The sequence below is a fragment of the Psittacula echo genome (genome assembly GCF_963264785.1).
Source record: "Psittacula echo genome assembly, chromosome: 6".
Taxonomy (NCBI): Eukaryota; Metazoa; Chordata; class Aves; order Psittaciformes; family Psittacidae; genus Psittacula; species Psittacula echo.
The window spans coordinates 75,134,400-75,161,179 of NC_137743.1; the positions used below are offsets into that span (position 1 = coordinate 75,134,400).

Consider the following 26,780-nt stretch of genomic DNA (forward strand, 5'->3'; position numbering starts at 1 on the left):
CTCAGCCGCGCCGTCACTCGCTGCCCGCTCTGTCCATTACGCGACGGGCGGAGCTTGGAGCCCTGCCCGAGCGGCCACCCTATTGACAGAGTGGCGTTGGCTTGTCGTGCCACTGCGCTTGCGCATGGCTGTGGCGCCCAGCTGCCAGCGGCGCGGCTCTGATCTGCGTTTGCGCACTAGATGTTCGGCCTTCCCCTTCGTAGCGGAAGTAGCGGGGCCGCGCCAGTTCCGCCTCGGCGTTGTTCGCTGTGGACAAAATGGCGAAGATCGCCAAGACCCATGAAGGTAAAGAGCCTGGAAATCACCCGCAGCGGCGCGCCTCGCGGTTGTGCCTTTGGCTGTGGCTTTTTGATCGTGTTTCTCCTTAATTCTGTGTGTCGCCAGGCCCGGCTCCTCGGGCAGGGCCGGGTGTGCTCGCCCCGCGGCGGGCGGGCAGGCCCTGTTTGTAATGGCGTCTGCGCCTGTGTCAGCGCCATGCCCAAGCTGCTGCCTGGCGCTAGGGGCTGAGGGGGTGGGGCTGCGGGGCCCGGCGGGGGGGGGAGTGCCGTGGTGGTGCTGCCGAGCTCCCAGGGGAGAGCTGTGAATGGCGACGGTGTCGGCTAGCTCTGCGGCGTGGACGGGTCCTACCGGCACGGAGCGAGCCAGAGCAGCGCTTCCAGTCGAGGCCGCCCGCGGGACGCTCTTCGCGTCCACTCTGGTCGCTGCCCGGTGCGCGGTTCCCCGCGGCCCCAACCCCGGCCCGTTCCAGGAGCTCGCGTCGCGCCTTCGGCAGGCGCTCGGAAAAATCTCGCATCGTAAATGTCAGTAACACACGTTTGTTCTCTTGGCCGAGCCCTTTGGCCTGCCTTTGCAGTAAATAGGAGGCAGAGAAGGGAGGGTGAGCTGGTGTGACCCGCTGAGCGCCGGCATGACCCGAGCTATGACGGAATGCTTGAGAAAATGGCCCGAAGGAGGGAAAAACCAGCGTGATGTCTCAAGCATTTCAGCTGCCAGTTTAGCACTCAGACTTTTGCCGGCTGGGTGTTTACGCAGGAGAACTGTGTCTGAGCAGTTTAGTGAGCGAGGGCTTTCATAGGCAGTGTGTTATTCTCGGAGGTGCTATGTGGCTGCGTTCGCTATTGCTTCCAGCTCCTCATAGAGTGAATCAAAGCTTTCTTTTTGGGCAATGTCTGTGGCTTGTTCTGCTCTTAAATATCTTCAGGCAAGGGAGCATAATTTTCAGAATCCTACTGCTTCTGTGTTTTTGCTTTTGGGTTTTTAGTCGTGTTTCTGTGTACAATAGGTGATCCACTGTACTTTTTGTTAATTTGCATCCATAATTCACTAATCAAAACCTACCCTGGACTGTGGTTCTATACTGTGAGGTAGGCAGGGCACCCAGGTATTCATTGCTTTTGGGGGAGGGTGGTAAGTTTTGCAATGCAAAAACTTTTCAAATGGAGAAGTATCATCTCCCATTGACGTGAGGTTAAAGTAGACTTCAGCACTGTAGGCATAATTTGGGTTTATGGATGAGGAAAAGCTTAAACGGTTGTCCTCACTTTTGTAATTTAAATTTAATTTTAGTTTTTAGTATTCTAGAACTTTTTTTAGAATTACGGGAATTGTCTTTTGTTTATATGCTGTGACGTGAGGCTTGTGTGAGCTATTACTAGCCATCACAGTGCCTCTCATTACCTCAAGAGCTTTTAATAACAGAACAGAATTGTTGGGAGTTTGTTGTTGTTTTAACTGAAATTCGCTATTTATTGAAGCAAATGGTGGTGCAGTAACTTTAATGAAAACATTGGCACACTTCCAGTTGCATATGTTTTTATCAATGTTGTATCAGGGAAGGGTTTAAGGGGGGGTGTAGGTAGTTGAATAAATAATTTTGTATAACTAGATACGATCATATAATGCTCTTGTCTTTCCCAACATGGAGGTATTATCTGGACAGCCTGATTATTTTTCTTCTGAGTTCTGTCTTTATTTTTAGTGGCTGGCTGGTTCTTCAAAATGAGTTGTTTGTTACTAAATTGTCTTAGATTTTTCACATCTTTGCACTGTTTGCTACATACCTATTGATGTCTCATAGACACAACTTGAAAGGTCTCAAAATAGTGTTTTAATTACATAGTTTAAGGGAGAAGTCTTTGTTTTAAGCTGCAAAGTAAAGTTTAGAATGGCAGCTTATAAGGCCTCAATAAATGCTTGAGTTTTGAATGCTATCAAAGGTAGGTTTCAATTGCATCCTTTTTTTTCTTGCTCAAAAAAGACCGAAGAGGTCTCCATTTATGAAGGAGACGTAACGTTTATGAGAATGCTGAAGTAGCTAGAAGTAAAGCTGCACAGGGCAAGCTAAATGTGCGACAGTATGATAAGGCATGAAAGCATTGAACTATTTACAACGTAAAATACTGCTGCAGTACAGGGTCTGCTGAATAATGTCTTAACACTCCAGAGGTTGCAAGTAGAGCTACATGTATGGTAATGGGGTATATATGTTGAAAGCCTGTCGTAATCTGGCTGTGAGCTAGATTTTCAGTTACTTCAAATTCAAATGTTAACTGTAATAATGTTCAACGTTTATGGTATATTTCAAATCAACTGTGCATGTTAAAGTTACCTTTCTTAAAATACCAAAATGTATTACATTAAAACACAGAAAAGGGAATGAGCAGAAGGATATTATCCCCCCTTGTCTTAAAAAAATCTCACTCCCCTTAATGTTTCTTTGTCTTTAAACTTTCTGCTTATGTCCTTGTTGACTAAATCAGTCAAAGGAGTACTTTGCTTTATGCAATGTATTTTTAAGCTTTGTGATTACTCTTCCTTAATTTGGTTTGTATTTAACTGCTTTGTTAAATAGGGTGTGAACTTTCTCAAGAAAGTGCCAGTTATATCAAGGAAGGTACACATCTTTAATTCCCTTATGGTCTTTTACAGCTAAATATCTGTTCTTTTCTAAACTGCCAATCAGTTAACCTTCTGGTTAAAGGGCTTTGTGGTACACCAGATGGGTGTTCTCTTCAGAGTGCTTCATTTAAACCATCACTTAGTGACTGTGTGATGTTAGTTGAAATTTTTGGTGGCTGTAAGTGGGGGCTTATTAGCCCTATAGACCCTCTGCAGACTTTCTTTTATGGCATAGATAACCTAGCAGGTCTTGGTGTCAGAAAATGAGAATGCTCCTTAGTCTGCAAACGGCTCTGTAGTCATTGAAATTTAAAGGAGAAGACCAATAATAAATGATATCTGTACCCTCTACAGTAAATATAGCTATTTTAAAAATAAAATCACAAGGCCTTAGTATGTAAAGTGTTGGTAAGAACTATTAATAGGAGAAGATTTTTGTATTAACACTCCTGCTGCAGAAATTCCATGGTTGTTTTGATAGACCGTTGATGGTGGTAGTGGTGAGAGCCCATGCACAAGCAATTTCCATGGCCCATCCTGCATGGTGTTTCACCTGCAGGGTGCTTCATGGTGCTTGATTTAGCAGAGCTACATGATTAGATTTGTTCAGCAGACAGATGATGGATGATCTTGCATTGTAGTCAAGATCTGTAGGCTTTTTTGGGGGTTGAAGTTGGTGACAGCTGTGGATGTGCAATCAGGATGTGATATGCCGCTAAAGAGGCAGTGTGTTGTTCTGGTAGCTGCTTTTTAGAAAGAAGAAACAATGTCATTGTACTCTAAAATCACTACTGTGATAGTAGGATTGTCCTTGATAGCAACTGAAGCTTCAGGTATTCCCTTTCACCCCAGTGCTGCATTGCACCAGCCTGCAGAAGGAATCAGGAGCTTGATCTGCTCTTTGGAAGAAACAGGAATAACTAAAATACTTTAAGGTATTTAATTTTTATGAGATCATCCTGTGGTGTGCTTCTGGAACTGATACAACTCAAATACTTTTCTCACAGATCTTTTTTTGTGAGATCTGGTAAACAGGATACAAACTAGAATGCCTCTGAAGATCATCAGAGACTTATGTGGGTAGGACAGGGATCTCTAATTCAGCAGTGGTTTCCTTCTGCTGCTTGTCCAGAAAGTAACTAACATACTGGGAATTAGTGTGTCTCAAGTTCTGGACTCACTGGAATCTCCTGGGCTGTGCAGGATTTTAAGGGAAGCTGAATGTCCCTGGGGGCAGGATTTAGCAGGTGATAATGGCCGTCAGTATAAGGCTTTTGTTACATTTCAGCTTCTCATGAGTTCAAGGGCAGATACCATGAGTTTCTGTAATGCGGAGGTGACTGTCCAAGTTACCCTGTTGTAGATACTTGCAAAAGCTTGATGGGAGTCATTTACTGGCTGGAGCAAATTCTCCTTTTCATCTACTATGATGAATCTTCTGTGCGTGGGACTGTTGCCGAGTTTAGAAACACAGAATCATGGAATGGTTTGGGTTGGAAGGGACCTTGGAGACCACCTAGTTCCAACCCTCCTGCCATGGGCAGGAACACCTTCCACTACACCGTGTTGTGCAAAGCCTCATCCGGCCTGGCCTTGTACACTGCCAGGGATGGGGCAGACACAACTTCTGTGAGCAGTCTGTGCCAGTGTCTCACCACCCTCACAAGGAAGAATTTTTTCCTTGTATTTAATCTCAGTCTACCTTCTTTCAGTTTAAAGCTGTTCCCGCTTGTCTATCACACATGCCCTTGTAAAAGATTCCTTTGCCGTTTCTTTCTTTCTTTCCCTATTAGACATCTGCAGGAATTGCAGATTTGGTGTCAGGATTTCTGTGCTTAGAGTGGAGTTGGTGTTTCTAATTGCCAGTCCTGCAGGCTGGACATGAACACTTAATCTGTTATTCTTACTCATAGCTATATAGCAAACATTTGTCAGGCAAAACTACATGCTCAGTTACCTTAATAGAAAACAGGCCTTTCTGCAGGAGGTGTAATACAGCTTACAGTGGTGGTGGTATTGTTGTTATTATTTAATTATTGTATTTATTTAAGAGAACCCCAGCCTTGACTTTTAAGTCTTGAGGTTTACAGGGCTGACAGTTTAAATGTTTAATCTAAGCAATTCTGATCTGCATTCCTGCAAACATCTAAAACGAAAACACAACCCAAAAAACAACCTCTCCCTCTTTCCCCCAGATCCCCTCCCCCCCGTGTCTTTTTTTAAGTATCCTGAGCTTTCTGGCAGATTTGTTAGTAGATGTTGTGGTACAGTGTGTTTTACAAGATACCTGGCTGGGAAGCCTCTGTGAAATGTAATCATTTTACAAAATGAGAAGTAAGCAGCAATAGTAAAAATACAGTGAATAATCAAGAGTTAAGATTATTTGCAACTAGAGTTTGCTGTAGCTTTTGTATATTGGCAAATATCTCTCAGGTTAATGTAGCAGCAATACCCTTTCAGATGGGAAGAGTGAATTACAGAATCAATGAGGTTGGAATAGAATTTTGAGCTTCCATATAATCCCACCCTCTTCACGCATGACCCTTGGTATTCCTTCAGCCATGAAACGCAGTTCTTTGGTATTTTTTTTCCCATGAAAATAATTACTTGATCTCCTGAAACTCATATTGTGTGGATAATTGTCTTTACCTGTCTATTGAATCAAATAGAATTCAGATGGAAACTGTAGTAATATTTATAAAGTTAGCTGTGCCTTAATGTACCTACATCACAATTACATTTGTTGAAGACAGTTGGATTACTGCAGTTGATTTTTGTGTTACATTGCAGCAGGGAAGAAAAGCATAGTTTAAAGTGTGGTTCCTTGTTTCCTGCGTTAACAAGTTAATACTGTTTCTCGAAGTACCGAATTTCTAAGGCCAAAGATGGCCACCAGAGTTGATTAGAGTCACATCTTGACATGTTAAAAAGATGTCGAATCTCCCATTTGTCCTGTTGGAGTTTGCAAAACGTTAGATAACGTAATATAGTGTTGTTTTATTAAATGTTCTTAGATTGACAACTCATGCAATAGGTCTTTTGAACAGCTTTGTTTAAATCAGCAAAACAGGTTTGTGAATTGGTGATAACATTCTGAAAGGATTTTAGAAGGACAGAGTTGCATTCGTTGAGGAAGTGTTGTGTTAGTGTAGTTTTGAGAAATATTAAATGCCCAATTCCTGTCAGTGTTCAAGGCCAGGTTGGACAGAGACTTGGGCAACATGGTCTAGTGTGAGGTGTCCCTCACCGGGGTTGGAACTAGAAGATCTTAAGGGCCTTTCCAACCCTAACTATTCTATGATCCTGTGATTACTATGGTGTAAATTACCTTCTCTGCTATCTCTGTTGGAAGATGAGATACATTAACAATGGGTTTGAATGGTTTGCCTTAGGCTATACAATTGAAGTAGTCTGTGCTAAATAGTATTACAACTTAAGGAAAAACTGTTTATAAACATAAAGATTCCACAGTTTTATATGTCAAACTTGTTTATTTATTCAGAGATAATATTTAAAATTGGATGAAAAACTCAGTTTGCTGTGCGTAGTAACATAAATATTGAATTTTGTATATATGTAAGTATAAAAAGACCTCTTAATTCTTTTTTTTTCTGCTTTTATGCTAGATATTGAAGCACAAATTCGAGAGATTCAAGGAAAAAAGCCTGCTCTTGATGAAGCACAAGGAGTAGGCCTTGATTCCACAGGATATTACGATCAAGAAATTTATGGTGGCAGTGACAGCAGGTTTGCTGGATATGTCACTTCTATCGCAGCAACTGAATTGGAAGATGTAAGTGATCTTATGTATTATTTTGGTTAGGACATTTTTTAAACGTATTTTGGAGTTAATTCTGAATAATTTTTAATGGCAGTTGCTGAAGTCAAAGTCATACTGGACCTAATATTTCTTACAAGTTAAGTATGGCTTGCACTTTGTGAATTGTGCTTTGAAAGTCATGTAGGCCCAAAGAGAAGGGAAAAAGTAGTGGCTTGGTGCTTAATCAGAGTAAGCCTTGGCTGGAATAATTAACTTTGTTCTGTTGTTGCTGCCAAGATGAAAAATGATGGGGGGTGGGATGGGGAATATCTAATACTGCTTTGGCCAGCAATCTTAAGTGACTGTGTTAAGGTTTGTATTTCTACTTCATTTCAAATTTCAGAGCAGTTTTTTAGAATTGGCTTTTTCACTGTAATATGTTCTCCTTGTGCATCCTGCTTGTAAGATTACTTCATGTTAATTTCTAATGTTAAATGTTTGGCAACATTTTCGGTTGCAGGAGCAGATACAACAGTTGTAACCATAAATACATAAGCAACTACATATTTCACTGAGTGAATTAAACTTCTCAAAGGAAGATTGTTATGTTCAGTTTAGTACTAGCTGATATATTTATTTAGTGATGTACTTATTTAGTTTCTTACTTCGTGTCAGTAGAAAAATTAACTCTATCCCAGCTGAAACCAGGATGGTCATCTGCAGGCTTCTAAGAATTTAATTTAAACTTTCAGTTACAGGCTCTCACTGAAATAATTTCGTGGGTTAAAGAGCAGTTTTTCTTGCTGCGAATTATCACACAGAAGCTGGCTACTGAAAAGAAAAAATAGATAGCAAAAGCATCTTGCGCAGTATGAGTTCTTGTTATTGCCATTGTGATTGAGAAGGTATAACTAAACTAACATGAATGCAATAGTGAATTTTTCACTGTTTCTGAATATTTTTTAATGGGGTTAATCACTCAGAGTTTGTTCTATATCTAGCTGGGTTTCAAGAAAAATGGATTTGAATTTCTCTGCACCAGTTTTTGCATGCAAACTAGGGAAGTATATAAAAAGTTTGAATATGAAATGCAGACTTCTTGTATAACTAATGTAGACAGCATACTTGATTAAATGTAGCATATTGCGGTATTACTTGAGCTTTGCAGAGAAAATGTTCTCTTTTTAGTGATGTGGCTAGGTTTCTCTGATTCAGAAGTTCGGGATTAATAAAACAAGCTGTATGAAAAAGCTTTGGAATTAACTGTTCTAGTTGTCCGTTTTCGTATTTTCTTTGATGACAATATGTTAATTTGATATTTTATCTAAACATAATATCAACATGACCAATTTGCCATGTCTTTGTACTGACAGGATGATGACGACTACCCTTCTACAAGTTTGCTTGGCCAGAAGAAGCCAGGGTACCATGCTCCAGTGGCGTTGCTTAACGACATACCACAGTCTACTGAACAGGTACATCTTGATTGAAGGCACAATAAAATACTGTTGTAGGTATTAGGAGAAAGAAGTGTTTAAGGTTTTTGAGACCAGGTCTTGTCTCCTGGAAAAACAAGATGCGTGTAAAGGGCTTTGGTATTGTAATTTTGCTCTAAGCTTGTCACTGCTTTAGTTGAAAATTCCACAGGGTGATAAAAATTAGCACTTCTGCATGGAAAGGCAGTGTGGGCACTTACACTAAACTATTTTTGATAGGTCAGATATTTCAAAAATGAAAACAACTTAATGTCCTATATACTTCTATTTTTGTAAAGAAAATGTAGTCATTTAGATTTTCTATTCCTGGGGAATTTTTCTGTGAAATTTAAAAGCATTTGAAGTAGCCTTAAGTTCCCTTGCAAAAAGCACAGGAAAAGTTGACAGTATGCGGTGCTTTTGTAACAAGTGAATAAATGTGTTAAAATAGCAAACAGAAATTACTTCATAAAATAATCTGTATTGGAAAAGTTCCAGTTACAGAAGTTAACATTTTTATTAGCGCACTCTTCGTGCATAGTTGAGATTAAAAATAAAGTTGGCCTGTTTAGTGATACTGAACATGAATACAGGATTATGGTCATATTCTTTCTAAATATGTGACTAACAAGCTTTGTTTTGTTTTCAGTATGATCCTTTTGCAGAGCACCGTCCTCAAAAGATTGCAGATCGGGAAGATGAGTACAAAAAGCACAGGCGGATGATGATAATTTCTCCTGAGCGTCTTGATCCTTTTGCAGATGGTAATTTATTTTAACTTTTCTATACCCTTTATGGAATTTGTTGTCTTTAGCCCTTTGATTTCTGTTGGCATGCCTGTAAACTTAGTTATGTTTTAAACATCCCCTTTTCATAGAGATTTGGTTGAAAACCTAGATGCCATATTCTTCATCTTTATAATACGAGTTTTCTTTCCAGGTAGAAGGACAAGAAAATAATGAGCCATTGCCATAGAAACACAAAGGGTTAAAGGTTTCTCTTTTCATTTTGTTTTGGGTTGTGCATTATACTTTGAACAACTTGTGTATTGAGTGCTCAAATTCTTTCAATACCTTGAAAGTTTTCATTCCGAGTCAGATTTACAGGGTTACTGCTTTTGAAATGCTAGTTCTCAAAGTAGAGCACCTAATTCTTACCATCCTATGTAATCTTAGGTGGTATAACTAAAAGAAACAAAAGCATATATAAGACTTTGATACTATTAATAGTTCAAGTCTATTCTGATAATTTTAGAATGGAAGTCAGGAAAAGGGGTATTAGTGGGTCTTCAGGTGATTTTCACATGTGGCAATGAGGTGCCTGTTGGCTTAAAATCAGTAGCTGTTTTGCAGGTTTTACAAATGAGAATTTCAGCCTGCATGAATTAATAGGGATATTAATTATTTTACTTGCTTAATTGTAATTGATATAAACATGTGTTGTCAGAATTCACAGGCCCATACTAACTGTCCTTAATTTCTTTCCTACAGCAGTACTGCTATATGCCAGTCCTGTCTGCATTCTTAAGGGTGCAGTTCAACACATCCTGTGTAGATTATGGTGAAAAAGTATTCCAAAGGAAAGTTCTATCAAAGCTAGTGTCAGAGTGACACAGCCAATTGGGCAATGATCTTCAGCATAGAAATGTTTAAGAGTATATTATTTTCCCTAAATCATAATGCTATACCACTTGTATGGCAAATTTGCACATTTTTCTTAAAGAAAAGTGTTTTTCTTGACAAGTCTTAATTTTTGTAAAGTTGGGCTTCTTGTAAAGTATGTAAAAGTTTACTTAATGCAAGATACACAGCATAAAACAACATATGGTGTACAAAACCCATTACCTGTGAGTATCATTGTGGTGATATGTGTACTGTATTGCAGTCAGCTCCCAATCACAATTGTCCCTTGAGAAGAGAAGAGGGGGAAAGTATCATCAAGTATTTTTTATGGGTTTTTTGTTTTGGGTTTTGTTTGGGTGTTTGGTTTTTTTTCAATGAAGCCCTTTTACCATATGACACTAAAAGATCTGGGAGATGTGTCCAGATTTGTCAAACTTAGAAATGGGTCTTTATGCTAAAACATTTTAAACGTTACTTAGGTATGCAATAGTTATTTGTAGTCAGATAACAACTAGGATTTAACAGCTTACACAAGGTAATGTTTTGAATATAAATATCTTTCCAAAGTGTTACTAATGGTAAAGAGATAATTTTCTAGGCTTCTATTCTGCTGCTTGAAGTCAGAACTGCTGATGGAGACAAAGGCACGAAAGTGTACGTATTCCGGATTAGCAACCCAGGAACCCATCACTTCTGAAGACTCTTTAACTGTGTTGTCATTTTACCATTTATATCGGCTTTAAAATATTTGTTTGAAACTGCAGTAGTTATGTTTGTGTTCAAACAGGTTAAATTGATCAGCAAACTGAATAAACGTAAGATACATGTAATTTAAAAAATTTTCAATCAAAAAGTAAAATTAAATAGTCATGGAATAATATAATATTAGAGCAGGACAATAGAAAAAGCCAACACTTTCTGCTTATCCTTTACTCATTGTTCTCCATTCCTGTTGCTGTTCTCTTCCGCAGGAGGGAAGACACCAGATCCTAAAATGAATGCCAGAACATACATGGATGTTATGCGTGAACAGCATTTAACAAAAGAAGAGGTGTGTGGAGAGGGGAGGGTTTTCCACTTGAACTTTGTCTCATTTTACAGCCTTTGAATGCATGTTAAGAAAGTGGGAGCACAAATTCTGTGAACTTTTTGTCTTGATACGAAAGTCCTTTTCTTTGTAGAATCTTGTTCTTCACATGTTGGAAGTCAGTGGAATTTGACAATGGAACATCTGTTCTATATAATACTTAAGTGACAGAGGAAGAAATTGTCTCAATATATTTTAATTTGGATTTTTTTATAGTGCTTGGACTTTTTGTTGTTTATTTCTTTTCTACGAAAAACAGTGATATGGGGGTATTCTTTGTCAGATATGTTTGGGGTTTTGAGGCCTTTCTAAAGGGAAACCAGGAAGGTCTTGAAAGGCTTTTGTTGAAACACTTAAAACAGGTGTTGCAGTACTAAGAACTGGTGTAAGGTTGACATTTGGTCTTAATTACTAAAAAAGTGGTAGTAAAAGTACCTGCTTTATTTATGGCAATTAAAATTAATATGTAAGAAGATTATGGTAATCTAATCAAATTTCTTGTGTAATACCTACAGTGCCATATTAATTGGAGCAAGATCTTGTAGTTCAGTGACCTCTGTAGAATTCCAGTGATTTACCTTGACTTACCTTAATGGAGGAATTAGTTTATAATTATGACAGTTTTAACCGCTTATGGATCCACTGATAAGTGAAAACCAGTCTGGGCTAGTGCTGTTTTAATGATGTCATCTTAGAATTTTAAATAAGAAATTTAGGACTTCTTAATGCTGTAGGATATAAGTCACATGAACACATTTTCTGACTCATCTACCTTTATTTCACTGAAGTGGAACTTGCTGGAAACAGATGTGTAATGATTTTAAGGCATACATGTAGGTAGATGACAGAAACTGATAGCACTCAGAATTCTCCATGCAGTTGCATTTGCTGTGATAATGGCTTTTATAAGAAACCAATTTTAAAACAGCCCTTCCCAACACATAGCTGCTCTGTCAGCGTAGAGGAATTTGAAACGGGGGTGACCTTGAAATAAAACAGCAGGTAATTGCATGTTAGTTGAGCAAAACCTCAAAAGTAGGATAAAATATATGATAAGCTGAAAAATCTCTTTTAAAGATATAATTCTCAAGAAGTCTGTTTCTTATGTTTGTCTTTTTGTGCCCTTGAGTAGAGGGAAATTAGGCAACAACTAGCTGAGAAAGCTAAAGCTGGAGAGCTTAAAGTCGTCAATGGAGCTGCATCTCAGCCACCTTCAAAACGCAAACGGCGTTGGGATCAGACAGCTGATCAGACTCCTGGTGCCACACCCAAAAAGTTATCCAGCTGGGATCAAGCAGAGGTAATAATCTGAGTGTTCTTATCTATGGAAGACATTAATGCCTCTTGAGTTTCAGAAGTTTGTTACTCTACTGAAAAAGAGATCTTTTACTGTATAGTATGAGAGAGATTAATACTTCTGGGTTTGTCTTGTGTAGACTCCTGGACATACACCATCTCTGCGATGGGATGAAACTCCAGGCCGTGCAAAGGGTAGCGAAACTCCCGGTGCCACCCCAGGCTCAAAAATATGGGATCCGACTCCCAGTCATACACCAGCAGGAGCTGCAACACCCGGTCGGGACACACCTGGTCATGCAACACCAGGCCATGGAGGGGCCACTTCCAGCGCACGTAAAAACCGATGGGATGAAACACCTAAAACAGAAAGAGGTATTTGTGGCAAACTGGAAAGCACATAATAAAACTTGAATGGTTAACTGAATAGGAGTTTTTTGTTTTACCTTAAGTAAGCACTAGATTCGGAACTCGGGCAAGAAGTGTAATTGCATTCTGACATCTAGTGGTTGGTGTGAAATGATGTTTTTGTCTGAGTCTGCAGCATTGAATTGTGCCTGTTAGCTTAATTCACATCTGTGAAAGAACCTCAGTTCCAAAATGGAATCAAAGTTTTGTGGTATACCTAATGCATGTTGCAGGTTGGGATTTTAATGTGTAAAGGAGCTCACATTGAGTAGGGTTTTGTGAGTTTCTGAACTGTTCGGTGTTTTTTGAAGAGGTTAGCATTAAAACAAGTTTAGAAGCATTTTCTCATCTGCCTGATTTGAATTAGGCTCGTGTGTTAGAGAACATTGAAACACCATTGTCCGTTATTACTTTTAACAAGGGAGTATGTGGAGTATTTTGTTGAATTTCTAGAATATCTGAGTTCTTTTGTATTTTTTAGAATTTTATCTGTTTATGCTAAGATTTAGTAAGAAGATTGTATGCTCTTTTCATAAAATTAAGTTCTCTGTTAGATATTTTTAGTGTAACGCCTTTGACTTTTCCATATTCACCAAGGCAGGCTTTACTTTTTGTCTAGTGTATTGGTTTACTTGATTCTTGTTGATTTGTGTAGACAAGATACTGAAAACGGATTTTGGATATTGATACTATGCCGTATGTTGTTAAGCTTTCTGCTAAACTTGTTTTGGTTTTCCTTAGATACTCCGGGACATGGCAGTGGATGGGCTGAGACACCTCGTACAGATAGAGGTGGTGATTCCATTGGTGAGACACCAACCCCAGGAGCAAGTAAAAGGAAGTCACGATGGGATGAAACACCTGCTAGCCAGATGGGTGGCAGCACTCCTGTTCTGACACCTGGCAAAACACCCATTGGTACCCCAGCTATGAACATGGCAACTCCTACACCAGGTAAGCCTGGTCCATTCCTTAAGGCTTCACTTTCTTTTGTGGAAATGAAGTCTTTAACTTTATATTGTGTTTTGAAATAGATTTCTGCCTTGCATGTTCTCCTGCCTGTATGAAAACAATCATTATATGCCCAGTTTACCATTTTAATACCCACAGCAACTCACTTCTGGAGGGGAATTAGGACTAAGGCTATATGTAACCTGCTGTTCAGGTTAGTTGGTAGAAGACTGATAAAAGGCTGCCTAATAGTTTGATATCTTACTGGCTACAAACTTCAAGTGCTTTAGAAACTTTGGCTCAAGAGAGCACTGAAAAGTTAAGTAAACAAGTCATCTCCTTCTGCATACAAAAGAGTGGGGTTTTTCTTAATACTTTAAAGTATTTTTTTCTTCTGTTTGAATATAGGTCATATCATGAGCATGACTCCTGAGCAGCTGCAGGCTTGGCGTTGGGAAAGGGAAATTGATGAGAGAAACAGACCACTTTCTGATGAAGAATTGGATGCAATGTTTCCAGAAGGATATAAGGTAATTAATCTGAATTAAAATACAGCTGAACATGGTGGGGTTTTTTTGCTGAGGGATACTGGTTTATTTTTATTTAACCCAAGTTGTCCCAGAAGTAAAATGTTTCACATGAAATGTTAATTATTGATTGTAGACGTTTATTGAATTTGATTACTGATTTATTGTAAATCTATTAGAAAGGAAGAACTAAAGGTGATCTCTAAGGCCAGTCATTATTCTGCTTCTCAGTGTTGGGAATGCCTTGTCATGGCCAGAACTGAGCTCTGAACAGACAAAAATATGAAGTCTAGATGCAGAAAAACATAGAAGGGAGTTACAAATTCTGAATCAGCAAGTACACTGTGTTGATACAGATATTGAAGTGCTTCTTTAATACTTTGTGAAGGGCCTTCAAAGTTTATTGTCCAAGCTTTCAGCAGTGGGAGTGAGCTTTCTTCTGAAATAGTGTCAGTACAGAATAAACATTGAATATAAACTGTCATGGTGAATTTGTTTGCATTGCTGTGAACATGGGATCTAGTGTATGCACTCACACAAATCCCCAAACAAATAAAATGGATAATAGAAGTTTAGTAATTTTTTTGTATTTTCTGCCTTCTTTTTACATCTGTTGTGATAAGACAAATCTGTCCATTCTTCTGTAGGTTCTTCCCCCACCAGCTGGTTATGTACCTATTCGCACCCCAGCTCGGAAGCTTACAGCAACTCCAACACCTTTGGGTGGTATGACTGGATTCCACATGCAGACAGAAGACCGGACTATGAAGAGTGTTAATGACCAGCCATCTGGCAACCTTCCATTCCTGAAACCAGATGATATCCAATACTTTGATAAACTGCTGGTAAATGAGATGTCACTCATGCTTATTAAAGTTTCCTAATTTCTTTTGGATATGTAGCAAATCTTCATATTTCTTTGGAATTATTTGTAGGTTGATGTTGACGAATCAACTCTGAGTCCTGAAGAACAGAAGGAGAGAAAAATAATGAAATTGCTTCTGAAAATAAAGAATGGCACACCTCCCATGAGAAAGGTAAGATCTGTTGTCAGATGCATTTATCTAACTTCATTTTTCCAAAATCTACATTTGTTTTCAGGTTTAGTTTCAGTTGTCCATGGGATTCTCTGTAAAATAATCTCCTAAACTGTGGTATTTGTTGTTGTGGCAACTGATCTGGCTAACCCAGATGGCAACTGATCTGGCTAACCCAGATGGCAACTAAGCACTTCACAGCTGCTCACTCACTCCCGCACGGTGTGAGGTAGAAGAGAACCAGAAGGGTAGAAGTGAGAAAACTCACAGGTTGAGATAAAAACAGTTTAATAATGGAAATAAAAAAATATAATTACAGAAAAACTGTAATGAAAATACACCGCCCTCCCTCCAAAAAAAAGGAAAAATCAAAACCAAACCTCTCTCAGCATAAATGAAACCTAAATAACAAACAGCCAACATAAATAAAACCCAAGAAAGACAAGTGATGCAATTGAAAAACAGTTGCTCACCAGCACACTTGTTTAGTGCTTTCTTCCTTTTCTATATCTGCATGGCTTTTTGTTTGTCATTCAGTGTAATTCAGTGTGGCTGCTCTTTGTACACTGTCAGTCACTAAACTGTATGGCTTATATTACTATTTTTCTTTTTTTTACAACTATGAGAAACTAGATTTATAGTGCTCATGCTTACAGGGCTTTGTAACTTTCTGTATTTTACTTCTTACACTTAAAGTAGGAATGTAGCTCTTAGTTAGATTTCAGCTTTAAACATCATGCAATACGTTAGCAGTCTCTTTTGCACGGTTCTTTTTACAGCAGGCTGCGTAGATGCCAGTGCTGTGTAAGCTGCTTTTCAGATAGAGCCATTCTTAAATATTAGACCAGGAGCATGCTTTTCCTGAGAATTGAACCATCTGGGAACTAACATCAGGGTAGATCTCTCCACACATTCATTTTTTAACAGATGAGCATGAAGTTGTTTGAAGTCAAGTTTTGCAGTGGTAGGAGCAAATATGTTGAAGCCTTTGGTTACAGTTTAACTTGGTTAATATCTAGCAGTTTTGTAATTGTTCAATGTTGTTTCCTTAGTTTAACCAATGGGCTGTTTGGTTTTGTTTAGGCTGCGTTGCGACAAATTACAGATAAAGCTCGGGAGTTTGGAGCAGGGCCACTGTTTAATCAGATTCTGCCTCTGCTGATGTCCCCAACACTTGAAGATCAGGAGCGTCACTTGCTTGTCAAAGTCATTGACAGAATTCTTTACAAACTGGATGATTTGGTCCGACCATATGTACACAAGGTATTTTGCAGATTACTGTTTCAACTTCGATTTGCTTTTTCTGACCAGAGCTGGGAGAAGTGTGTTTTATTTGCATATCAGAAGAGGATGACAGCATGTTTTTGTAACATAATTTCCTCTTTCTTTTTAAGAGAAATAGGAGTTCTTGTAGTGTGATGGAAGTGTGGGCTTAATAGTATTAAGACATGATGTAAAAATGATACATGCACACTTGGGGTGGAAAGGGAATTTTACCTGATCTGGATAGAATCTCCAGGCCAGGTCCTTTACGGACAAAGAGCTCTAAAAAAAACATAGTAGATTTAAATTTTTTGGGGTCATCTTAAAGTTTTAAGTTTGGATCCTGTTTCATGGAATCCAGTAGGACTAGAAATACTACTGGAAGTATTAATGATAGGAAATACTAATTTGTTCATCTTTTTCAGATCCTTGTCGTCATTGAACCACTGCTGATTGATGAAGACTACTATGCCAGAGTTGAAGGCAGAGAAATCATTTCAAACTTGGCTAAGGTACGGTTCCATCCTTCATTAAAGCACCAAGTTAGCTTACATATAGCTGCATGTTTATAGGTATGTCAGAAGAATTAACTATGCTGTTCATAAATCCAATTAGTATGTTGTGTTTGTTTTTCCTTCAGGCTGCTGGTTTGGCAACAATGATCTCCACAATGCGACCTGATATTGATAATATGGATGAATATGTCAGAAATACAACAGCCCGAGCCTTTGCTGTTGTTGCCTCTGCTTTGGGCATTCCTTCTCTGTTACCATTCTTGAAAGCTGTCTGTAAAAGCAAGAAATCCTGGCAGGCTAGGCATACTGGCATCAAGATTGTGCAGCAGATTGCTATTCTTATGGGTTGTGCTATCTTGCCTCATCTCAGGAGCTTGGTTGAAATTATTGAACATGGTAAGTTCTACTGTCCCAGGCAGAATTTGTAATTCACTTTGTATTTGGAAAATTTTTCATACCCCAGTGAGGCAGATTGATAGTAAGGTCCTTTCTTACGTGTTCTTTTGACACTGAAAAACAGTTGGTCTGACTCCAAAAGAGAAATAGAGGTTTGTTTTTTCCTTAAAATAAGTTAATCCCTTTTCTACTTCCTCTCTATTTTTGCTGTTTTGAACTTAAGTCACAAGAAGTGGTGCTAACCACTGCTGTTTTGCAGGTTTGGTGGATGAGCAGCAGAAAGTCCGCACCATCAGTGCTTTGGCTATTGCTGCTTTGGCTGAGGCAGCTACTCCCTATGGTATTGAGTCATTTGATTCTGTTCTGAAGCCTTTATGGAAGGGTATACGTCAACACAGAGGAAAGGTATATCTAAAGTACTTTCTTTAGTTTGAACTGAAATGGATTTATATCTTCTATAACTCATTAGAGACATATTTCTGCATTTAAATAGGGTTTGGCTGCCTTTCTGAAGGCTATTGGTTACCTGATTCCACTCATGGATGCTGAGTATGCAAACTATTACACCAGAGAAGTCATGCTAATCCTTATCAGAGAGTTCCAGTCTCCTGATGAAGAGATGAAAAAAATTGTGTTAAAGGTATGTGCAAATGACTGTTTAGCATTAATATTAAATATGTGTGTTTTTCTTAACTGGCAAAACCCAAACCAAGACAAAAAACACCCCATCCCAAAACCTACACAGAACTAAAATGGCTGTGTTTTTGTTTCCTGGCAGGTGGTAAAGCAGTGTTGTGGTACAGATGGTGTTGAAGCAAACTACATTAAAACAGAAATCTTGCCACCTTTTTTCAAGCACTTCTGGCAGCACAGAATGGCATTGGACAGAAGAAATTACAGACAGGTAGGTTGTTTCTCTTTAGTTGGGAAATGATTTTCTAACAGAAACAACATTCACCCTAGAATGTTCCTTCAGTCTAGATGCTTAATTTAGTCTTGAGTGTCCTGAAACTGAATTTCTTTGACTAATGATTTAGAAATTGCATAACTAGAAGATTCACAGGTTCTTAGGAGGCTATCAAGAGATTTTACATCTGTGAACATGAGTTGATGTCAATTGTAAGGTGGGGTAGTTCACCCCGTTTGTGTTTTAGACATTGGTTGATTTAAAAACAGTTGTTTCTAGTGGGTCTAATATGCATGATGCTGTTTCTCCTCTTCAGATTAGGGAAATTTATTTGCAAGGTGTAGAGAGTAGATTTTAACAGTGTTTGCTCACTTAATCTCTGTGTATTTTAGTTGGTTGATACAACTGTGGAGCTGGCAAATAAAGTTGGAGCAGCAGAAATTATCTCCAGAATTGTGGATGATCTGAAAGATGAGGCTGAGCAGTACAGAAAAATGGTCATGGAAACAATTGAGAAGATCATGGGAAATCTGGGGGCAGCAGACATTGATCATAAGCTAGAAGAACAGCTTATTGATGGTATTTTGTACGCCTTTCAGGAACAGACCACAGAGGTATGACCAAGGGTATTTAGTATTTGGTTCACTTTAATTGTAAGCTAGCTCACTGTTAGTTATACATGAATGTGTGCTTCTAAATTAGACTTTTAGACTCCTTTTTTAGGTGTCAGTGTTCAAATCAATGAAATCCAGAAACAAGCTCTGGAATGTTAGAATTTTAATGGCAATTTTAGATTATATTGTTTAATTAAAATGTAATGTTTCTGTTAGTCTGATTTTTCCTTTGTTTTTTTTTACACTCAGGATTCTGTGATGCTGAATGGCTTCGGCACAGTGGTTAATGCTCTAGGCAAAAGAGTTAAACCCTATTTGCCACAAATCTGTGGTACAGTTTTGTGGCGTTTGAACAACAAGTCAGCTAAAGTTCGGCAGCAGGCTGCTGACCTCATCTCTCGTACTGCAGTTGTTATGAAGACTTGTCAGGAGGTATTGTATTGACTTCTCCTAGCGAATTTGCTATATGTCATAGTAATGAGAGAGAAAAACTCTAACTTCTAAATCTTTTTAATTGGTTGTAGGAAAAACTGATGGGACACTTGGGTGTTGTGTTGTATGAGTACCTGGGTGAGGAGTATCCTGAAGTACTGGGCAGCATACTCGGAGCACTTAAAGCTATTGTGAATGTTATAGGTGCGTTTGTGTAGTGATAACATGCCTGTTAACACTACAAAGAGTTATAATAATGTTTTCAAGAGCAAAATCAAAAGGCATTATAAAACTAAATATGCCTCTTCAAATTCAATAGGTATGCACAAGATGACACCACCAATCAAAGATCTGTTGCCACGGCTTACACCTATTTTGAAGAACAGACATGAGAAAGTACAGGAAAATTGTATTGATCTTGTTGGGCGTATTGCAGACAGGTAAGCTGCCTGATGATAAAATATTTGACCGTCTGTGTGGGCAATTACTGTAGCAAAAGCTGAAGTTGAGCATCAGGTTTGGCATTTGGATAGTTATTGTCATATCTCTTGGTCTTTCTTAAGTTAGACATAAAACTTAAGATGAAATACTTAGCAGACAGTCTGTAGAACATATTGTAATTGTATTTGCAAACACTTTGTAAGAAGTATGTTATCCCTTTATACAAACTTAGAATGCATACAATGCAATAAATCTTGAGTACACCATCAACCAGTGGAGGTCTAATGTTAACAGATACCTAAATATGGAAATTGTTTATGCAGTGTCCCTCTGTTGATAGCAAATAAATAGATGCTGCAGCTTATGTGGTTTTATTTAAAATCTTCTGCCATCACTGAAAAGGTAACTCACCTTATTCTCTTTCAGAGGTGCAGAGTATGTTTCTGCAAGAGAATGGATGAGGATCTGCTTTGAACTGCTTGAGTTACTAAAAGCTCACAAGAAAGCTATCCGAAGAGCCACAGTGAACACTTTCGGTTATATTGCAAAAGCCATTGGGTAAGTTGGTCTAATGCTCATCCACTTGTATACACAGTTACTTAACATATTGATGATTGTGAATTTTCTGGTGAGAAAATATTTGAACTTCTCTATATTTAGTGTGTTAAATGCATAGACTTGATTTTACTTTTTTTTCAGAAGGAGGAATACAGTCACCTGTCCATTGTTAATATAGGGTGCTGCACTTTTGATCTGAATTTGTGGGCTAGCAGGATTAGAGACTAATTTGGTAGGAAGAGCTGTTTGTCTCATGAATTTCTGATACTGTGATAAGCATTGAGATGCTGTCTGTATTCTTCCATAAACTCTGCTTTAAATACTCAGTCTCTCTTATTTTCCCCAAATCAACGCTTTTATTATTTTATTCTTAATTAAGTGACCAATTAGTGACAATGTAGATGCAGCAAGCAACCAAGGAATGCTGCATTTATCTATACGGGATGTGTCTTTTTCTGTGTGTATGGTCTTACAGAAGTGTGCAATTACCTCTGAGAATAATGTAGTAGATGGGAGGCTACTGCTATCCTCTGGAGTTTAAAAGAGGCAGAACAGAAAGCAGGGAAAAAAAGCTAAGTTTAGAGAAAGTAAAAAATATGGGTTATAATAATAACATCATGGAGTTGCAAAAGCTGTTCTAGTTTTCTGGTCTATGTTGTTTACCAGTTATATTAATGTTTTTAAGGGCTAAGCCATGCTTTTCTGCCATTGCTATTTGAAGCTCAACTAACTTTATCCAAATCTTCACTGAATGTGCATATTATCTCTTCCAGACCTCACGATGTATTGGCTACACTGCTAAATAACTTGAAAGTACAGGAAAGGCAGAACAGAGTATGTACTACAGTAGCAATTGCTATTGTAGCTGAAACATGCTCACCTTTCACAGTGCTGCCTGCACTCATGAATGAGTACAGAGTTCCAGAACTGAACGTCCAGAATGGTGTATTAAAATCTCTTTCCTTCCTGTTTGAATACATTGGAGAGATGGGAAAAGATTACATTTACGCTGTTACACCACTGCTTGAAGATGCTTTAATGGACAGGTGAGTGCACTTATTTTTATCTATGGTACAGTTAGCTGTAGTTATGTGTTAACTATGTAGCTGTGTCTTAATGATAGCCAATAGGCATGTTGTCTTTGTTTGCCAAAGATCTTAAGTGACCAGCATAATTTGTATATACTCCTGTTTTTGTAAGACTTATGAAGATTAAAATGATACAAGCATCTTAAGTGAGTCAAGGCTTCTTAGATTCAAACTGCTTTTGATAATTGCTATTGTTAGTGCTTCTGCTGCAGAATTAGAGCACTGTAATTTATCAGGAAACTCCATCTTTTTTATTTTACTGATTTTTTTTTTTTTTTTTTATTACTCTGCCTCTTGCTGTCAGTAAATATGGATTAAAAGTGTATATTAGTGCTTTCAAGAAAAGTGTTATTGAAAAGAAACATCATGCTTGTCCAGTCATGTTGCTTAACAAACCATTGTTCTCTTCACAGGGATCTTGTGCACAGACAGACTGCCAGTGCCGTGGTGCAACATATGTCTCTTGGCGTTTATGGGTTCGGCTGTGAAGATTCTCTTAATCATTTGTTGAACTATGTATGGCCAAATGTGTTTGAAACCTCTCCTCACGTTATTCAGGCAGTTATGGGGGCTCTGGAGGGCCTCAGAGTTGCTATTGGTCCCTGCAGAATGTTACAGTATTGTTTACAGGTATGTCCTCATGTATGCTCGGATAGTAGATACAGCAGTTACCAGGCAGGACTTCTTTACTTCTTTCCAGGGGCCAAAAAAGTCAGATGAAGGTGATTTCCAGCCAGGGATGACAGTGTGGCTTTTCATCTTTTGAAAGTATTATTTAAACATTGGCATTCTGTACCAAAGACTTCAGTAATTTTAAGTAGGCAATCCACAGAGATTTTGATATAGCAAGATAGTCAGTTACATTGAGGAACTTGCAGAGAAGTAGCAGATAACTTGTAATAGAAATTGGCTAAAATATCCTCTGTCTGACTTGTAAGATGGAAGTGTCTCACTAATTTTGAGGACTGGGGAATAAATAAATAGTGCAAGGGGTTATGAGAACAAGTAACAAGTAAGGTAAATAAATGAGAGGATAGGCTTAATATTAAATCAGTGTTATTTGTCGTTAGCCAAGAAAAACAGCAAGGCATCTAAAACTGTGTGACAGTGAAGCACAAGAGAACAGTGCATTGGTCAGAATTTGTACCATTACATCAACACTAGTCAGCTTCTGTAAATACGTATGTGGCAGTAAAATCTGAAGGCTCCTTTTTTCTGTTACTGTACATAAGAGTTCTTGCTGCATTGGCTGATTCTACACTTGCATAACAGTTGGGAAGCAAGGATGATTGTCATGCACATCAGTGTAGAGAACATGTGACAGCATTTTATTAATTATTTGCAGATAAGGAATTTCACTGTGTGGGGTCTGGGGGGAGGCCTCGTGTAAAGATACATCAATAGGAAGGTGAAAGAAGTCTCTTGCACAGTGTATTGTTTTTGCAAATACTACTTGTATATTCTTACACAGAACTGTGTTTTCTAGAACTTTAACTTTCTGCTTATTTTTTTAGGTTTAATAATGTTTGTTCCATGTATTCTTCTGTAGCTGTCTACACAAACTACAATTAGCAAAACTGAAGATAAGACTCAGTTAGAACCAAATATACTGCAGTAGGTTTTAATTTTAAAAGAATACAAAACTAGACCTGCATTCAGTGGAATTTCTCCCTGCAGAAAAAAGAAGAAAATCTGTCTCTAAATAATTCTTTGTTGCTACTTGCTAGTTTAGATAAGCACAGAAATTGTGAATGATACATTTAGGGTACCTTCTTTGTTATAAGTGGTGCTAGTTACTGTAATGGCTTTTTAAAATGCTTCTTGTGTAAAACGTGATAAAACTCAATAGCAGAATTTACACCTTAAGATTCCAATTAATTTTGTTGTGTTCTGTTTTCTAGGGTTTGTTTCACCCTGCCAGGAAAGTCAGAGACGTTTATTGGAAGATCTATAACTCAATCTACATAGGATCACAGGATGCTCTGATAGCACATTATCCACGAATCTATAATGATGAAAAGAACACCTATATTCGTTATGAACTTGATTACATCTTATAATCTTCTTGTTCAGTTGTTTGTGTTTAATGCACAGCTGTTCTTCAATTAAACGCTTCAGATTTGATGATGTAATATTTTAAAGTATTGGAGATCAGTCTAGAGCTGGTCAGAGGCAGAGCTAGGGTTCCAGTAGCATGATTTTTTAAATATGTCCTTGTTTTTTGATGTTAAACAGTTAAAGCCAGTAGTGACCAAGAAAAAACCAAGTGATTATAATGTACTGGAGGGATTTCATTTTGGATTCATCTTTATGAAGATTTAGATTTCATTCCTTGTGTTTAAAGGGGAAGTTTATTTGAGAAATAAACATTTGTGTATAAAAAATAATTTGTGTGTGGTTTTTGAACAGAGGGGCTTGTAAACCAAGTCCTTTTAGAATTAAGTATTTGTTCATGTAATAAATAGGTGGCATCAAACATTTTAACCCTTTTTGTCATCCTCTAGCTTTTGAATAAATAAGAAAAACATACAAACTGTAGTTAATGTGTGTATCTTTGTCATGCAATAATGTAGCTGTAGTCTGGCTGATGGCTGTAGTAGTGGCAGTTTATTGCACGGATAAAGTAATGTTTAGTTGCTGCTTGTTGTTACTGCTTCATCTGCAGTACCCTGGTTGTGAGGCTGGATTAGCTTGTTAAGTTTTCAGGAGTTAAGCAGCTTATTGTAAATCACATGTGTAAAATCAACTGCATATTGATTATATTTAGCATGTCTTTTAGCATCTATGGCTGTATAAAAAGCAGAGTAATATTTATAGGTTGTGCTATAATTCCTTTAAAAAGCTAGGAGATTAATGTCTCCAGCACCTGAGATGAGGCCATTTCTAAGTATGTGCTTGACATAGGAAATGCTTCAGCTTGAGATAAGAAAAGCGTTTTATTTTGTCATTTGCTTTTTATCTTCTGTGCATGTACTTGAAAAGGTCTTGCTACCTGACAGTAAACAGCATGAAACACCAGGTTAAATAATTTGGTAGTACTGCACATTATCATAAGATAACAAGAGGTAGTAGTTGGCTGTCAGGCATGTTCTGAGAGTCCTTGGTTCAAGTTGAGTGATTAAGTTGCATCTTGCCAAGTTCAACGCAGTGTTGTTAGCGGACTTCTTTCTGCTGTTTTACATGAACGTGAGATTCTTCAGCTGTTCAGCATGTAAGAAAATTCCACCCTAACTTTCAAGGCCTAAGTTATTGTTAGGAATTTGGGGTGGCACAACAACAACTTGGGACCTTTTTGTTTATGAAGGTGCTAATTTGTAGGGGAATATAAAAAGTGAGTTTTTCCAGCAGTGTCCTCACCTAACAGATTTTAGAATGAAGCACATCTGGAAATTCTTGAAGTCTTTATTGCTGAGCTGTTCCCTTGGAGAGTAACATGCACATTCTGGTCTATTTGTAGTGCTGACTCATTTAATAATATTGTTTGTGTTACAGATAGCCTGTCATCTTTGTTTCTTCAGTAGTCCTGCAAGATAGGAGCAAGCAAGTGCCGATAGAGAGGGCAGAGGGCTGAGAAAAATCCAGTTTTGAAAGACTAGCCAAAAGAGGGCTCTGAAACAGGTAGGAATAGATGATGGCTCATGAATTTGCATCTTAGCAAAATCGTTTTATAAACAAGTCAAAATGTAAAACTTTACTAGTAAGGTAGAGGAGAGCAATTTCAGCTTGTGCTCAGTTTTGTATCTTTCAAGCTCATCACTTTAATTCTCAAAAGTGTTTTCGTAAGTCCTTTTGAGGAAGATACAAACCATTTTTCTTCTTTCATGACAAAGGGAAAAGGAAGGAGGCAAGTTTGAAATGGAATTGTACATAAAACTGTCTTGTTCATCTTTGGGGTTTTTTTGCTATCCCAAGTATCTGGTATGCAATCAGGTCTGAAACAGCAGTACTGAAGCACAATTCCTCTATGCAGTCTTATCAGCAGGCCGCCTTTTCCCAAGGCTTCTGTGGATCTGCGAACTCTTGCCTAAAAAGGCTATGTCTGGGTCATTGACTGATGTGACTTTCTAGGAGCCTACAGCAGCTCTTACGCTATTTACCAACCATATCAAGTTTTATTTGGCACGGGCAGATTGAGGGGACAGTATTTAAGAATATTGACTTCCATTTTTGTTCTGCCCAGGGGCAAAAAGTTCTAGGCAAGGGAGTGAAGTAACTCTAGATAGACTAGTATGACATTCTTCCATCTGTAGACAACGTGTCTTTTCCAGTCCATTATAAAATCATTAATGAACAGGGAAGTTTTACACTGCAGGTGAGTACCAGCAGTTTTCTGATTCTGGACAACAAAGGTTTTAAGTGTGTAAATGAATGGAAAGATTGGGTCACTGCTATTTAAATTCCATTAATGAGTAATTAATTGTGCCATTAATATAGAAAAATAGGCTAGGCGAAGTGAACAAAAGATTTACTGTTTTGCTGCTTGTTTATGAAATGGGAGACATGCAATTGAAAACTTTACCTTGCAAAAGAATTAATGTGTGGTGGTTAGTAAATACAGGTACAAGCATAAGGTCTGAGTGTCCAGAGAGTCTTTGAACTTCCTCATTTAGGTTTCTTTGTAAAGGGAACCAAGTGTTCCTTCCCATCTTCACGAACACACACACACACACTGTCCTGGATTTACATACAGCTCCTACCTTTATCAGTGAATTGCAAAAGAAACTATGGACAAAACCATTACTGACAGCATAACTCTTCTGAACAGGCTCATCCAGTATGCAGAATGAGGTGGAGGGTTCTACAGGCAAAAAGGTATGTGATTTTTGTATCTGTGTTTTAAATCGATTATTATGATGCATTTGGAAAAAATGTGAATTAAGAGTGTGTTAAGCCATACTGCAGTAAGCAATACTATCTTGTGGCTTTTTCATAGTTCAGAATATTTCATTTTCCAACTTAAGTGATTCTTGATTTTCATTGAGTTTTTTAGTTTGTCCTTTTTAATGGAAAAACAATGCAGGTATATACAACACAACAGTTGTATATACTTACGTTTCCTTACAGTCTTGAACTTCTCCATCAAAGTATGCCAATTTACAGCTTGAGCTGATGGAGCTCACATTAGCCAAGGCTAGCAGTTATCCCTAAGGTATGCTGCTCTTAAAAGTTTGGGAGAATTTTTTTGTGTGTTTTGTCTGAGCTGCTTTGAGAGCAGCAAAATACGATCTAGTGTTTCCTCAATTTTATGTTCACTCGTAGTTGGATTCATTTGCTTCTATACCTCTGACTCTTCTGATACAATTTCACAGACATACACCTCCTTCACTCCTACTCTTCTGATTTAGTTGTACCTACTTTGCTAACCTCATTTTTCCATGGCATCTATCTAATTTAATCTTCCCCCTCATTCCCTGCATTGAAACCTGTACATGTCTCCCTCTGTATCAGACTTCACCTCTGCATGTCTTGCCATAGGAGCTATGGTGGGAGTGTTTGTTGCACTTG

General features: G+C 38.2%; 1 protein-coding gene across 10 annotated transcripts; it reads left to right on the top strand.

Moving 5' to 3' along the window:
* The first annotated feature begins 193 nt into the window (after positions 1 to 193).
* On the top strand, positions 194 to 23,662 carry SF3B1 (splicing factor 3b subunit 1). 10 transcript variants are annotated; one of them, XM_080621011.1, is made up of 25 exons: positions 194 to 285; positions 6,525 to 6,691; positions 8,032 to 8,133; positions 8,783 to 8,897; positions 10,727 to 10,806; positions 11,975 to 12,142; positions 12,279 to 12,513; positions 13,288 to 13,500; positions 13,906 to 14,027; positions 14,672 to 14,869; positions 14,960 to 15,061; positions 16,145 to 16,324; positions 16,750 to 16,836; positions 16,965 to 17,235; positions 17,495 to 17,640; positions 17,729 to 17,875; positions 18,014 to 18,139; positions 18,535 to 18,756; positions 19,006 to 19,188; positions 19,281 to 19,392; positions 19,508 to 19,628; positions 20,056 to 20,187; positions 20,961 to 21,233; positions 21,689 to 21,905; positions 23,177 to 23,662. In XM_080621011.1, the coding sequence occupies exons 1-25, from the start codon at positions 258 to 260 to the stop codon at positions 23,333 to 23,335; spliced, it is 3,906 nt and encodes a 1,301-aa protein (XP_080477137.1). In that variant the 5' UTR covers positions 194 to 257; the 3' UTR covers positions 23,336 to 23,662. The 10 variants fall into 10 exon arrangements, 8 of the variants coding, with proteins under 8 accessions (XP_080477137.1, XP_080477144.1, XP_080477138.1 ...); XM_080621013.1 differs by lacking the exons at positions 194 to 285; positions 6,525 to 6,691 and adding an exon at positions 7,517 to 7,563; XM_080621015.1 differs by lacking the exons at positions 194 to 285; positions 6,525 to 6,691; positions 8,032 to 8,133 and adding an exon at positions 10,354 to 10,409 and having other exon boundaries at positions 8,835 to 8,897.
* The last annotated feature ends 3,118 nt before the right edge of the window (positions 23,663 to 26,780 follow it).